Below are 15,612 nucleotides of genomic sequence, written 5' to 3'. Positions count from 1 at the left end.
ACAGAGAACTGGGGTAATGTATAAGACTAGTAATGAGTTCAGAATTATGTTAATCTGGAGAGCGCTGGCTGTTAAAGCTAAAACTAGGTACTACCTTAGTAACGTTAAAGCAAAAGGAGGTAAAAGTAAAATGGAACGGTGTTAACTATCAGTGAAATTGCTAGTAGGGTAGTAACTTGTTCATCTTCATAAAAATCAAGCGTAAAAGTGTAACTCTTCGGGAGTGGTGGACAGGCAAAGAAACGAGCAGGTAAAGGAATTTTTGCCTAACGAAAAGTGTAACTTTAATTACAGATCCAGGCGGTTAGGATAGTGTTTCGGCCGACCATGACGTCTCCATGGGTTTTCTTCGTGAGAGACTTCAATGGAATTAGACTAAAACAGACCTGATTTTAATCATTTTACTTTATGGTAAACAAATAACATTCACATCACATATTTCTTCATTCACAGGCATCAATTATCTATATTGTGTCTCTGAAAACATCGCCATTGTAATTCACTCATTCATAGTTTTATACAGGTCACAATTGATGCTCTCCACGACTGAATAAAGAAACATGTGGATCTATAATAAATGTGTGACATTCGTTCTAAATACCCCATAAAGTAAAATGACCAAACTGCGACTCACTTGGCTGGCAAAACGCTCTTAGGCGCTGACTAAGCGTTTGGCGGACTCTCGTCGAAGAAAACGGGAAGTCACCAAAGAAAAACGTACTGCGGAGACTTCCAGTAAGAAGTCAATGGCGCCGCCCAACACTAAACTGGCGCTGAATTGGTGACTTTACAAATACTCGCCCCACATCAGGCCTGAGTCAGGATATCCCGCATCGCGGGCCGCTCACTAAAGCTGCCGCCGTTTGCGTGCGCCGGGGTGGTCCGCCAGACGCGGACCTGGGACGTACGCCGACGAGAGTCAGCAGGAGGACATTATTGCCAAACGCTGGCCACTCACCTCAGCGCACAAAAAAGTTCCTCCTCGAGCTTGCTCCCTGCCATCGCCAGCGTTTTTTGGAGAAACCCACGCCACGACCTCGAGCCAAGACTGAGTCGGGCCGAGTCGAGATCTCGCTAATGGCCTCAGGGGCACTCCGGGGTCAACTCGCACTGAAGGTAAAGGTGTCGCAGCAGAAACGAGCCTGTCGAGGACCTCGCTGGCGGCACAACACCTGCTTATTACAGATCCAGCGGCTTTGCGGCCACTCGGCCGGTCGCGGCCGACTGACGCCCGGCCGTCGCCAGACAATGACCAAGTTGACTGTGGTCCCGAGGTCGAAACAATCAATGGTTCCGGATACAGTGAACGCCTGCCGCCCTGCTCGTTACAATACGAAACAGGGTGGCAGAGACACCGCCACATAGATACAGTCTTGAAAGCCTGTGAATCCGCGAAACATCTCCGTGATACACAATGTGACAGTCTTCAAGTCATAAATACCAGAAAGGAAAAATGACAAAAATGCCGTGACGGCCGCCGCAACCCCATCTTAGGCGGCTGACTAATTTAGCTTGGGAAGAAAACACCAATTCCCGTCACCAAAGAAAACAAGTTTCAGCGGAGACTCCATGAGCTTGTTGTTTTTCTTTGTTGACTTCCCGGCTCAGCACGCCGAAACACTATCCTGGCGCCATTATGTATGACTTTTCTTCAAAGCATCACCACTGTACTCTTCGAGGGTAGATGGACAAGGGCGTTCACTGATAATATACCTCAACAGGGCCATTGTCTCACAAGTCTGAATTTTTGGCCTGGATTTAATAAATCAGAAAACCTTTAATGGTTTCTTTGAATAGTAACACTCAAATTATTGAAGACTAAAGCAAGTCAATATAAAGATGTTTTGTAGGGTGATATTAAAAAGATTATAAGAAACAATAAATAACAAGGAAAGTGAATGTCATAAAGAGTGGTAATAAAAAACGAAGGTAAAAAGCTGGGAAATCGATTTGAAATTAGAGTTGTGCACCTACAACCCTAATAGTATAGAGAAAGACGAATAGAGGAGAGAGTAGAGTGCACGCAACTGTGTTTGTGGTCATAGATCCCAAGAACTTCAACCAAATCCAGGCGACATTTTAAAGAAGATCCTACGAGTGTCAAAAGTTTTAAAATCGTGAACGTGCGCGGAACTGTGTTCTTGGAGTAATCGGGAACCATATGTTTTTAGTGATAAGAGACTTTAAATAATGTCTAAATGTTGTCGCAGGCGTCTACTTTGACATAGAAGTTATTTAAAAGACATAGGTATGTAGAATTTATATATATTAACTTGTTTATTAAGTAAAATATGGCGGCTTGTCACCCAAATTCCTTAGCTCACGTAGCCGACCGTGCATTATTTTTTTTAATAATTAAAAAAAATTATATACTTTAATTTTTTTCTTTAATTTTAGAGATACACTTCAGACTCACAACGGGATCGAACCCTGGTCTTGATAGGCTCTTTTAAGAGTAAGCCTTCGACAATTGCTTGCTACACCCGCTAGGATATTATCATTGCTACTAGCCTAGCCTATAGGATAACTAAACTTAAATGCAGGCCTAGGGTAGGTAGGCTTAGGGTATTTTTAGGCTAAATTTTTCAGCTCTATGATGTAGGCCTATTCTACATTGCTGATTAGGCTTCTGGTAGTTTTATCGGCACATTTGTTTCTAAAGGAGTAAAAATCGTAGGCCTACTCTTTAGTCGTAGGCTATGTAGGCTAGGAGTAATCAGTAAAGGTACAAGATTAGTCATGGGCTATTTTCCAAGACACAGCGACCAAAAATTCACCTAAATTCCAAATTCTTGGCTGGCATAAAAGCGAAGAAAAGACATTTCAACAAGGACGCCGCCTAGGCTAACATCTTTTAAGGTAGCCTAACTTTACTAAGGGCGTCATGCCCTGGCCTGGCCGATGGCAGGCCGAACCCATCCTCCTTTATTTTAACATGGATACATAGTAATCTTCCTTCCCCTTGACTGATAAAACTGAAGACTAGACTGCAGCCTGGTTCCTGCTTGTCACCGACCGGAATACTTAATGTTTTGGGTTTATGTGCGTGTGTATGTTTAAATCATGTGGTAAGTATAGACAAAATAAGGGGATTACTGGCGGATTGGGGAGTGTTCTTGGAGAGGCAGTCTGCACAGATAGCCCCATTTAAACTGTGGATAAGTATTCGAAATTAGATTTGTTTCCATAAAAATTTTTGTACATAAGTAATTTGCTGTATTTTATTTACAGGATAAGAAAAACATGGCTCGTGGGGCAGGAAGGAAAGCAGAGTCTGCAAATGGCCCAGCAAAGACTAGAGGTGATTAAATAATCACATATTTAGCCATTATTTTTATGAAAATTTAAATAGAAACATTGAAAATAGGAAGAATTAAAGTCCAGTGGAAAAAATATTACCACATTAATTAACTTCAACTGTAAATGAGAACTAAGTTTTTGAAGTATTTTATTAACCTTTTGAGATTTTGAGGTTGTCTGAAATTTGCATGGTAAAACACACTTCTGGCTTATTGCTTATGAGGTTGATTTTTTAAATGACTTACCTTAGCAACATTAAAGTATGTGACATATTTTTTTTCATAGGTTGTGTAATTCAGCAATGTTTTGAATTGTATTTGTAATGAAAAAATATAAAAAACTTATTATAATACTCAAAAAACATTTTTTTTCATAAAAGTTACTGTCGTTACATTTTTATGTTACCAATTTGCTTTCTAAAAATATATGATTTTACATACTAATGATAAATTATATTTTCATATTTCTTGCAGTGTCTCAAAGGTCTAGAAATCATCTATCAAGAGAAATTAGCAAACCGCACCAAGATGAAGAAAGTGAACGTAAAGCTACAACTGAGAAAGAAAAGATACCCTTAAACTACAACAGTGTAAATCATAAGCCAGGAAATAGTCATTTACCTCCTGAGAATAAGCAACATAATAAAGAAGTGGGTCTCTCTCCAACAAAATGTGATAAAAAAATGAGGTATGAGTCATCGTGTACTCTAACTAGGAAGTCACAGGTTTTGAACGCTGAGAATAAATTAATTGTGAAGTCACAAATATCTAAAAAGTGTGATACTTTGTCTCAGGTACATTCCAAACCAAGAATAGTCTCAAAAGAATGTAGTAGTGAACCAAAACCAAAATGTGATTCAGACTTTGTGACGAACAGTGGACAGAAGTGTTTCTTTGGTATAGACAATTCAACATTAGTCTTGGAAATGATGTTGCATGCAAACACTATACTTTATGGATTATTGTCTATATCAACCAACCATTTTACAAAGGTAAGTTTGCTAGTGTACTTTGTTCTGTAATTTTCTTTTTTACTTATCTGTATTTGCAAATCTTTTTTTTTTTTGTTTTATTACAAACCCATCACTTTGGTAGCTGTAAATTTCACTAGCCCATTTTCCAGACATACTTTTAGAAGAGTTCCCACCTTGCCGTCTGCTATTGGGTTCTAAGGCTTCCTAACAGTTGTAAAATTGCTCCAAGTGTATCTGCGAGTATAAATGCACCCGTTTGTGTTTTATCTTTGGTGATAGTTTATACTTAAATTTTTTTCATTTATAGGCTAAAATAAGTGTGAAGGTATTTTGCATTGAGGTTGTTGGGTAACGGTTTATTAGCTGTTAATGTTAGTATATTCTTTTGTTTTGAATTGGCATTCTGTTCACTGTTGCATAATAATTAGGAAGGCGTAGGTCTCTGTTTTCATATCAACTCCTCTCAGGTATGTTTAGTGTTTAGCCTTGTAGGCCACTGTTTCTTTCTGACTTTGGGAGGTTATCAAATGAGTGTGCTTGTTGTGCGGTGAGGGGAATGGTCCCTAGTGCTCAGGAGGAACTTCTCGGTGTCTCAGGTACTGATGGCAAGTGTGTGGTGACACCAAATCACCTTTACCTCTTTCTGTGTTTGAGACGTCACCCACAAATCTTTGGATATTGTCTGCTGAGGGCCTGTGGTGGTTGCTCAACATGTGTAACTGTCCAAGCGCAGTTAGGACAGAACAACATTTACAGTGGTGAAAGAGCAGTTGAAAGAAAGATGACAAGAGAGGAAAGCATTACTAGCTATACCTTAAATAAGTAAACTTAGACCCAAGACTGTGGAGGGCCAAGGTACACAGGTTGTAGCACAATTCAAGGGTAAAGAACATTGATGTATTGTAACTATTCAACATACTGTAAACAGAGGTAACCTAACTCCCGTAAGATAGCAGCACAGATTTTTCCATGGTTATAGAAAACAAAATTCCTTCAAGGTTCTGACTATGTCAAAATATTTATACTGTAATAAGAAAATACTACTCGTACATTTTTACAACATGTTAGTTATCTTATGATGTTAAATCTAATGCTTACAATTTCTTTACAGGTTGGATTCAAACTGCCAGTAGCTGTGGATCCATTCATGGTGAAAATCTTTTATACACTTTTGTTAGGATTTTTAGCAGATTTTATATCACCACTCTCAGCACTTTTAATCCCCCAAGTGACTTGCCTTGTTACGGGACTTTTACTTAGTCTTCAAGTCTTCCCACAGTACATGGCATTCATTGCTGTTTACCTACCTCAGTTGAATTCAGGACTGATAGGTGAGTTTTTGTCAAATTCATGAAGGCATTACTATTATACGTATAAGATATCTCTTTTCAGACAAGATACTACTTGCATAAATAAATCTACATACAGTGCTGTACAGTATCTGTAATCGTACTAATGGCAGTAACTCTTTGGTTTTATTTCCCACTCCAGTTGTATGCAAATAATTAATCATTTGTGGTCTGTGATGTTCCAAGGATCACCTAAAAAGTTTATTGACATCAGTAAGTGGTTTATCGACATTGGTAAGTGGGTTATCGACATCGGTAAGTGGTTTCTTGGCACCGATAACTGGTTAACAGTGCTATTAAGTGGTTTATCAGCTCTTACGGCTTTGTAAATGCCATTTATTACCATAATTGTTGTGATGTTCCAGTTAACGACGATTTTCAGTTATTGGCGCTCAGCCGAGAACAGAACCCCACTGTTAACTGGAGATTGTCTGTAGTTTAAACAGATCAGTGAGTTATTTTATTTAGTTCTCACATGGTTTGGCCAAAGAATTTTTTTTATTAATTTTTAAGTTTGTTATATTTTTTAAATTAAAGCTTATAGAAAAAATTGGATCTGAGTATCTGCTCATTCACAAAGTGCCGCATGAGTTACAACTTTATATTTTGAAGGAATTGATTCATCTATATATTTAGAAAGTAATGCATTTGCATGAGAAAACTTACATTATTTTGAAAAATTATTTATTAGTATATTTGAAATTTCTGTACATTATTTCATAAAATAAGTTATACAGTAGATGCTTAACTTTCATTTTCCTCATTTTTAAAAATAATTTATCATAAGCCATATCTTAATCTGACTTCAAGCTAGATTAAATTGAAGTTCATTGAAAGTATGAAAGTAGCTAGATCAGCTGGTAGTAATAATGTGAATATATGTAAAAAAGTTTATGGTTCTATACAAACAAATTGAGTGTTTGCAGCACATAAATTGTTCCATCTTTCTGACCCCACATTTTTTTGTGGTCGTAGTAATAAGTCAGCTTATTTAGCCATTTCTAACCACAATACCTGCAATTGAAACCATGTGTACAATACTCCAGTTGAGAATTGTTCCAGTTATGCACTCATGGTTAAAGGTTTAAGACATGTGATTGATCAAAAGTGAACCTTCTTGTGTCTTTAAAGTTTTAGATCTTTTCATATTAAAATTGGTCAGATTCACTTGATTCTCAAGCAGTAACTGCTGTGATTATTAGTATCCTAAGTGTCATTCTTCCATAATTATGTTTCTAAATGTGATTGTGTATATATTGTATGAAAATAAATTTACATTATTTTTGTGTAATTGCAAATCTTTTTACTGGACAATGCTTTTTTTTTTATTACTTTTAATTGTTCTTCAGAATTTGTTTTTCATGTTGATCTTTAGTACCACTAAGCAAATGATTGAAATAGCATGTAAGTGTGTTAGATATATACAAAGATACTCTTAAGGAAAATGGTTTAGGCCTCCATGTATTTTAGAGAATTAGACCATTAGAGTAACCCAGTAAATGGTTTTGTTCTTATTTTCAGGAACACAATTGCTAATGAAGCTCTCAAAACCATCAGAAAGTTTTGCTGCTGGTTTATCAAGGATAAATTGTTTTTACTGCCTAACAGACCTCTTTAGTCCGTGGCTGTTAAAGGTTGTCACTCGGAATATTGGGTAGGTAATGTCAGTACTGTGTCAGATGTTTTTCATTTGGTAAAATTCAATGTTGACACATTATGGACTGAGAGAGGAACTTTAATAAATAACAATACAATAATATTTTAACATGAATGTACAATTAGTATCATATGTCGTAGTTAGTTAAGTAAAAAAAAATGTTATTGGCATTAGTCTAGAATGGCATGAGGTGCTTCAATAAGCTCTGATCATAGATCTTCTTGTTCAGGTGGTAAATACAGAATTTTTTTAGGGCACTCATCATCATCTTTATTGTTTTGGTAGGTTTTCTCTTGCAGGGGTCATGTGAGTTACTTCTAGTGTATATCCCTTGCTACTTCTTCACAAGTTCTGAATTGGGCCAAGTCCTTATCTATAATATTTCCGCATGATCGTCTGGGTATTCATGGTGTTTATCTTGCCACTACCATGGCTATCACTTCTCAGATTCTATTCCTTCATTTCCATCATGTGCCCAAGCCTTCTTAATTTAATTTCCAGGCTCTTAACAACAATGATTCTCAGCATATTGTGGTCTCATCTCTCCAGAATCTTCTCCATTTTCTTTAAAAGCACCCGTATTTACACTGCATAAAGAAACACAGATCATATGTGCTATAAATTTTTATTTTGTTCATCTTTGGGATACTCTTATTTACAGGACTAGTTATCCAGTTATCTAGTTCTGCTCTCTCTGCATTATTGCTTACTCTCTTTTATTGCCCTCTCAATACCAACCTCACAATCATGTGTATTGCCTAGGTAACAGAAATGTCTTATCTCTGTCAAGGTCTGCTCTCTTTCTTCATTGGATAATCCTTATCCACACTTTGACCAGTTGCTGGGTATCAAAAATCCTGTACTCCATTTAAACTTTGCAGTTCTGAAATAATCCTGTGATACTGTCTTGTACAACATACTTAGTATTGCGTAAGCCTCTTCACATCTCCTGCAGTATCCAGTTAGTAATTTTTTGGATTTCATCTTTGTTACTTCCTTTTTAGTCACTGTAATGTGGATTCAGCTCAGTTATTTTTATTTTTCACTTTTCTTTTTTGCTCTTCCCCATTCTTTAAGCATTTTCTAAGACCTATCCTTTGATTATTTGGTTAAGGTCATACAGAAGCATCAGTGTCTCAGCTGGGACCCTCCTTTACACAAATAAACCCAAAGATAATAGAATGAGAGGTAGATGATGATTAACCCAGATCTTTCTTGAGGCAGAAAGGCCATTTAGCATGGTGAAATCCAAAGATATCTTTCAGCATTAGCATCATACCTTGAAGATCATACCAGTAAAACAGTATTTACATAAAAATCCAAATTATATATCAAATCTTGTCATAAATATTTTCCTCTAGACTTGAGTGTACACCTGCATCTCAACTAAAAACTCTTTTGAATACTTAAAAGAAAAAAAGCTTTTCTTATCAGCATCATGAAAAACTCCAGTATAGAACATGAAATCCTCAGTAGCCTGCATTTCATTGCCAATGTCTTCAACTTTCAGAGCCAGCAATCTGAGAAAGTATGAAGCACAGTTTGATTAATTTCTTTATAAAAAAAAAAAGGCTTCTACTCTCTTTGTAAAAAATGGTTCTATGTTTACCGTATGATCAGTGTGCTGTGAGCCATTACAAAACTGTAACAAGCTCCAGTAATTTTCAATAACTAAGCTAGCTCAGTAATTATTTCAGAATTATTCTTATTTTATATTATAGATGGTTGAAGAGACCACTTTGCATTTTTCTTTCAGTTTTCTAAGCTTTGATCCTGAATGTTAGCTCAAAGGGGCACAACCATGCATGAAAAAATTGGCACATACTGTACTTGCACTATATGGAGGCAAAGTGTTGTCCTATTTCAACCTAAAGCAAAGTGCGTTCCTATTGTACTGCTTTGTTTAGGATGATTTTGTTTGTGAGTCAAGTAGATAGAGGCTTACAGTATGACATCACAATAACACCATTCCTCAGATTGGTTGGACTGAGCTACAAGCAACGCTGAACTTGGTTAGTATTTCAGAGTGTTCAGAAATGCCCAAATCCTCAGAATTATCAGCTTTTGTAGGAAATGTGATTGAGACCTTCCAAATTATCAGTCCTTCCAGTCCATCGTATGTAAATTATTGTATAGGCACTAAAAACCAGAAAATAGTAGTACTGTAATATTAAATTAAAGATGCATGATTTCAGTAGGAAGTGTATACTACAGTACACATAACAGGTTTAATTTTTGTCTTCTTATGACCTTCAGGTTGCCATTGCATAGTAATTTTAAGTAGCAATATAAGAAGAGGTGTTAGTGTTTATTAGCTGTAATTTGTATGTAACCTGCTTTGGTAAGCTAGGACTCCGCAATATTGCTTGGTTTTGAGTAAATTAATAGACATCCATAATACTTTATTGCCTTGAATTACTGATATCAAAATGTCATGAACTGTACAAAACCCATTATGTACTCAAATATGTACTGTTGGTATTTGATAGTATTTTATGTACTGGGCATATGTAAAAGAAAATTAAAACTTGTGTAGCATATATTTGATACTGTATTGAAATTTGTAAAGAGATATAAAATCAGTTGTGGTGCATGTACATCTACAGTATGTAGATTACTGTAGGGTAAATTTGATTTTGAATATAGAAATTTTCCCTGAAAGATCATTCACATCTTTGTTAAAAATATATACAATTAGTGTGTAAACCTCTTACTTTACTTATGCAATAGTGCTCATAGGATTGGTGGTTAACCAAGAGATCAAAACCATTCACAGTAGAAGAGCATGTGTCATTCTACCGAATCAGTATTTCATCTATTAGGGAACTTCCCCACCCCCCCATTCACCATGTGACAACACATCTATCTGTTTGGGTTATGCTGGAGACTAGATGTTATTTGTCAGTGGTGATATTGTATCCTGCATTCGGTAGGAGATACAGAATTCCATTCTTCTTAATCCTCATAACTGGCACCCTTGGAACCAAAGGGTTGCTGATGATTTGAATCTGCTGATTGCATGAGAGAGATCCCTCTGAAAACAATAGGCTAGACTTACACATAGACTCTTATTGTACCAAGTGTCCTCCTTCCAGCTCTGTGATCAGACCTGTTGTGTGACTTTAATTCACCAAGGCTCTATTTGTATGATGACTTACTTAGTAGAACCCCCTCCCCAGACCTTGTAGTATGGATATTCCTTTGGAATAAAGATATACAAGCTCAGCTTTGATCAAGAATGACTCTTGGTTAACAGGAAGGTCTAATAGCACTAATTCTTGAGTAAAAGGTTTTGTTGTTTCCTGACAAGCCTGTTACTTCTTCATAGCCTGTTCATGCATCTAAGCAAATTTCCAGGCATTCTAGTCCCAAAAAGAAGAAAACCTGATACTCGTAGGTTTGTGCTTGTACATCTGTTTAAGTCAGATTTAGAGAGGTAGGAAACCTCACAAGTTATGTGTGCATGCATGTGTGTGTATGTGTGTGTGTGTACTCATAATCTTTCCATGTTTGAAAAGCTGTGGATTGCCTGTTGAATACCTTTTAATTTGTGCTGAAGTTTTCATCTTTTTTGGTGTCATTGATTTTCAGTGAGTTTTTTTCCAGTGACCATAACAAGCTCCACCAGCTGTTATGTGTGTGTGTGTGTGTGAGTGTGTGTGTTACTGCTTTCTGTTGTAAGTGATGTTTCTTGCGGAAGAGTAATTGTGTATGTTGTGTATGTGGTATTTTGCTGAAATATTTTCTTGTTAGGTTGAAGTATTACAGTACTGTAGGATACCTTTTTCCAGGATGCTTTGCACAGGGGCGTAGACGTTGTAAGTAAGACTTGTGGAACTCTCTTGATGAGCTTTGATAGATCCCATTATTTGTGCAGTACAATATTTGTAGGGATCAAGTATGTATGCCTTACCTAACTTTTGTCATTCTTCAGATTGGTCTATGACTTGGTGGAATTTCAAACTTAGTAAGAAAAGATGTCACCCCTTGTTGGATGACACTACTAGCGAGTCTTTTGATGTCATGCTCATTGGCTTTTTTTTAACCTCTTGGGACCTGGTGGAATCAGATGCACATGTGTCCTACAGGGAGTAGCATAGTTTCTTCTTCTGGGATTGGAGTGTCTGGGGATTCACCAAGCTGCAAAAACAGGCTACATGGAAGCAATGGCTTTATATTGAAAACGTGTTTATTTGCAAACAATTTGATATTTTTCAAGCTTCAAAAATACCAAATTGTTTTACAAAATTTAAGGTTATTCAGATTTAAAATGTTAAGTTACATAGAATATGTTACACTAATTAATAATTGTTTTTATCAGGTTTACTCTTAGCTATCAGATAATGACTTTTAGCAGTTTCCTGGTTTTGGTTGGTGTACTGTACCTGTTCCATACTAACCATAGGAAAGAAGCTTGTAAGTACTGTATACTACTAGTTAACAAGATCTGGATTACTTCACTTCAGAACTCTGGTTAATTCATGTGCCATAACAACATCAAATTGCATTTACTGTGCTTGTTTAAGGATTGTATGCCCTTAACCTGTTTTATACGAATCCTAACGTAGTGCTATTTCCATGTTCAGTGATCTCCATGGAAATTCTTTCCCTTCTACTTTTATGGGATAATATTGGTTACTTGGAATTGCTAGTGTGTTATATTTTGGTTTATGGAGTATCAGTTGTATTGGGGCTTACAACCATGAAGTAGTAAAAAGATTACTTAAGCATGTCTATTTTTCAGAGTGAAGTAAACCAGAATCCATTAACAAAGTGGATAGTGTTTTCTAACGTAAGAGGAGCCCCTTTGACACTATGAATTTGAGAGACAAGAAAACTTACAATAGTTTCTTTTCACGTCTGACTTTTGTTTTGCATTTACTAAGGGTGCTATCTTTTTGTTAGTATGTAATAACATCATTTGCATGGTGAATCCCAAACACAGAAATAAAGCATAGAGATTTGTAAAAAATCAGTATAACAAATTCTGCCTTTTTGTAGGATATGTAGTCCCTTCAACTTCCAGGTTTATTACCTTTGCTCTCTTCTCACATGGGTGTCTAACCTCTTCAGCTTTTTCTTGAATCCTTTGGGAAAGTTGTAAGTGTCCCGAAATTTCCGTCATGGGTTCTGTTTAATTCAGGACATGATTATTTTAACCACCGATTCCTCATGGTGATGGATCATGCTTACTGGTTAACAGCTGTATTAGTTATATTAGATTTTGGGTTAGTGACAACTTCTCCACAATGCATTTGTATTTAACAGGTAGTTTTGTATAAGACCAACATGCACGCCTCCATTGCCGTAATCAACATGCTGAAAAACAAACTTACATTGTGGTAATTTATTATTAATCAATAAATGAATTAGAGCAAAAGGAAAATCAAGCAAATTAGGATGCTTCAATTTGGGAATATCACAAATGAGAGAAAATGTAGAGAGTGACTGAAGAAGAATAAAATGCATTTGTGGAAAGGTGAACACTTGTGCTAACTCTGGATTGTGGATCGTTTTATGAGCTGTTCAGAAGAAAACTCATGTTGAGTTCATTAATCAGGTTCAACAGACTCTGTAATGACAAACTAGCCATTGTGAAGGGCATCAAAATTGAGGGTTTCAAGATTTTAAACTTTCCACTTATTGTTTAATTATTTTTACACATGAAAGCCTCCTCTGTTTGCTAATTCTTTTCTTAATGTCACAGATCACCATCATGAGATGAGTTTCTTCAAGTCACTTCTTATCAAATTATTCTTCAGTATCCCAGTGGCTCTCTTGTTACCAAGATTTCAATGTAAGTAATTTGAAAGTAATTTGTTGATTCCAAGGAATCAACAGGAGCACGAGATTTGCTGGCTAACTGTACCAGAGTAAAGTATTGTTTCCATATTGTTAAAAAAAGTAATTGAAAGCTTAAAGAAAGTCAAGGAAGGTATACACTGAGATTTTTCATATATTTGGAAAAGAAAATCAGGGAAGGTATACACTACGAAATTTTGTCATATATTTGGAAGTTAATCATCCTTTCAAGGGGTTAATGAGACAATTACTTGTTCACACTTTGCACCCAATTCGTTACCTTGCTTTGGGATACAGTAGCCATAGCAAAATGCTAAGCTTATCAATGTTGTTGTATACTTGGCCCTCCAAATTCTTAGCTTTGGTCATTTATGCCTTTGTCATCAACAATTAAATGAAGAAATAATGTTTTGGTTGTTTGTGGCTGTTTTAATAGTTGTAATATTTTTGTTGTATGAATTTTAATCTTTATTTCAATTTTATTTTGTTTTGTTTGGGGCTCCAAGTTTGTGTCCTCGTTTTACAAAGTGCTGCTGGCCAATAAAATGTACTTGCTATGAATATGATTGTAGTGATGAAAATATACTGTACAGACATTTTGTATATATACATGCTCTCACTCTGCTGTCTTTTTTACGTCGATGCATAATTTTAGGAGGTAAACTAGTTTGTAGGGATTGTTCAGTAAATTCTGGGAAGGATTATGGTAGGGATTGTTCAGTAAAGTCTGGGAGGGATTATGTATGACTGTTGAACAAGAATAATTGCAACATGAATACTGAACTGTTCCTTGCTCTTTCAGATTTACTAAGGAGAGTTGGAAACCAAAATACTTTTGGATTGGTGACAGCTGCAGTACTGATTGTTCAACAAGTAGTGCTTGTTCCTCCATTGCAGTCCCTTTACAATTGTCGGAAAGTTGTCTGTGTCTCAGCTGCTGTGCTTGCCTTACTTTTTCTGTTACTGGTAATTACTTTTTGTAGTTTTAACTTATATAGGTTACGTTATAATTCATTCAAGGGTCTAGTTATCTATTTCAGTACTGCTTCATAGATTTTGATCATACGAGGAATTTTGCTAATTTAATCTCATGAGTAATAATCTTACTACTGCGTAAAGAATCAATGCCACTGCTTTACTATATGTTGTGGGTTAACACTCAGTATAATGAAGAGGATGAATGAGGTAATAATGCCCATTTTTAAAGGCATATAGGGTACCAAGAAGAAATGCCTGGCTATAATTTGTCATAGAGGAAGTTATGATATTAAAAAATTTGTGTATTAGACCACTTATTCTTTTATCATCTGATTTAGCATTCACATTAATCTAGATTCAACTTAATGTATTTTTTGGCATATTGTATAAAGTTTTTTTAAATCCATGTGCATATAATTTTAAATGAGTTGACCATCTGAAGCTGCAAGTATAGTACTTTTCTACAGGCGCTGTCCCTATAAACTGAACACCAGTGTAGGAATTGGCAAATGTAGCCCCATAATGGGGATCCCAGTACTAAAACATTTATCTGGAAATATAGGTGTCCTCTTTGGGTGATGAAGGGGACCTTCTTCGTTAATGCCTCTAGTAGTGCCTTCAGAGATATTCCAGGGACGTGTAAAGGAATGATTGACTGTATACATCCCAGAAATATCCCTGAAAACCCTGCTAGAGCACATGCACCTAGCAGGCTCCTTCCACCACCAGAAAAGACATCTGTACTACTGTTTTTAAAGAGTGGCAGTGGTATTGCATTAAGGTTCCTATCTGCCAATGTCTGCATGGGCATTGTTGAAGAAAAGATTTTTAACAGGATCACCCTTCCTTTACCACTAGTACATAGATGATATCTTTCTGAGTGGGAACATTGGAAACGATCTTAAAATATTACACTGGACCTTTGGAGTGCTTTGTATTTTCACTTGTGAACAAAACACTAACAGTATTGTACCATTCCTGGATGTCTGTGTGCAGCAGACACAATCCAGGTATGCCGCTTCCTTCCTTGTATTCCATCTCCTACAAGTACAGTACTGCTTGCTCCTAAGGGATCAATGTTCATTTGGTATAGGAAGAAGTAATTACTTGGTTTTGAACTCTTCTTGAAGTATCTTGAATGTTATCAGTGGAATTACACTTTTTGTACATTTTATTAAAGCTTGTACTGTCTTAGTACTGGTAGTCATGGTGTGCCATGCCACCATTGGTGAAGAGGTTACAAATTCATTTGCATCTTCACTGTTCATTCTTGGCACTGTCAAAATGTGGTCAGGAGGGTTTGCATTCTGGTTTTTCCATGCAGAAGACACATACCTGAAATAAGCACCTTGCTTTAAATCCTGTGGTTTTGGACTGTCCCTTTTATAAGTTATTGAAGACTCAGCATCTTAACCTCTCGTCTAAGTATGAATTTGGTGTGTGTGATTAATGGGGTTGTGATGAAATAAACTATGTTTTTACAACACAAAACTAGTTTTTAGAACATCCCCATTCATCATATAGTGCACACATGCCTCCTAGATCCTTGAATC

The 15,612-nt window shown here is 36.4% G+C and overlaps 1 protein-coding gene across 4 annotated transcripts in view; it reads left to right on the top strand.

The window, feature by feature from the left end:
- Positions 1–1,931: 1,931 nt before the first annotated feature.
- The window catches only part of LOC136855451 (uncharacterized), an 18,196-nt gene continuing 4,515 nt past the window's right edge, over positions 1,932–15,612 (top strand). The window contains exons 1-8 of one of the 4 annotated variants that reach the window (XM_067132509.1): positions 1,932–2,248; positions 3,232–3,301; positions 3,774–4,291; positions 5,385–5,604; positions 7,144–7,276; positions 11,601–11,695; positions 12,987–13,076; positions 13,884–14,047. In XM_067132509.1, coding sequence (XP_066988610.1) covers positions 3,244–3,301; positions 3,774–4,291; positions 5,385–5,604; positions 7,144–7,276; positions 11,601–11,695; positions 12,987–13,076; positions 13,884–14,047 — 1,278 coding nt within the window. In that variant the 5' untranslated portion in view covers positions 1,932–2,248; positions 3,232–3,243. Of the gene's footprint in view, positions 2,249–3,154; positions 3,302–3,773; positions 4,292–5,384; positions 5,605–7,143; positions 7,277–11,600; positions 11,696–12,986; positions 13,077–13,883; positions 14,048–15,612 lie in introns of those variants that run through there. The other 3 variants (XR_010858040.1, XM_067132508.1, XR_010858039.1) reach the window with 3 other exon arrangements.

This window comes from Macrobrachium rosenbergii, chromosome 31 (assembly GCF_040412425.1).
Source record: "Macrobrachium rosenbergii isolate ZJJX-2024 chromosome 31, ASM4041242v1, whole genome shotgun sequence".
Classification (NCBI taxonomy): domain Eukaryota; kingdom Metazoa; phylum Arthropoda; class Malacostraca; order Decapoda; family Palaemonidae; genus Macrobrachium; species Macrobrachium rosenbergii.
This window is presented reverse-complemented; position numbering and strand designations above follow the sequence as displayed.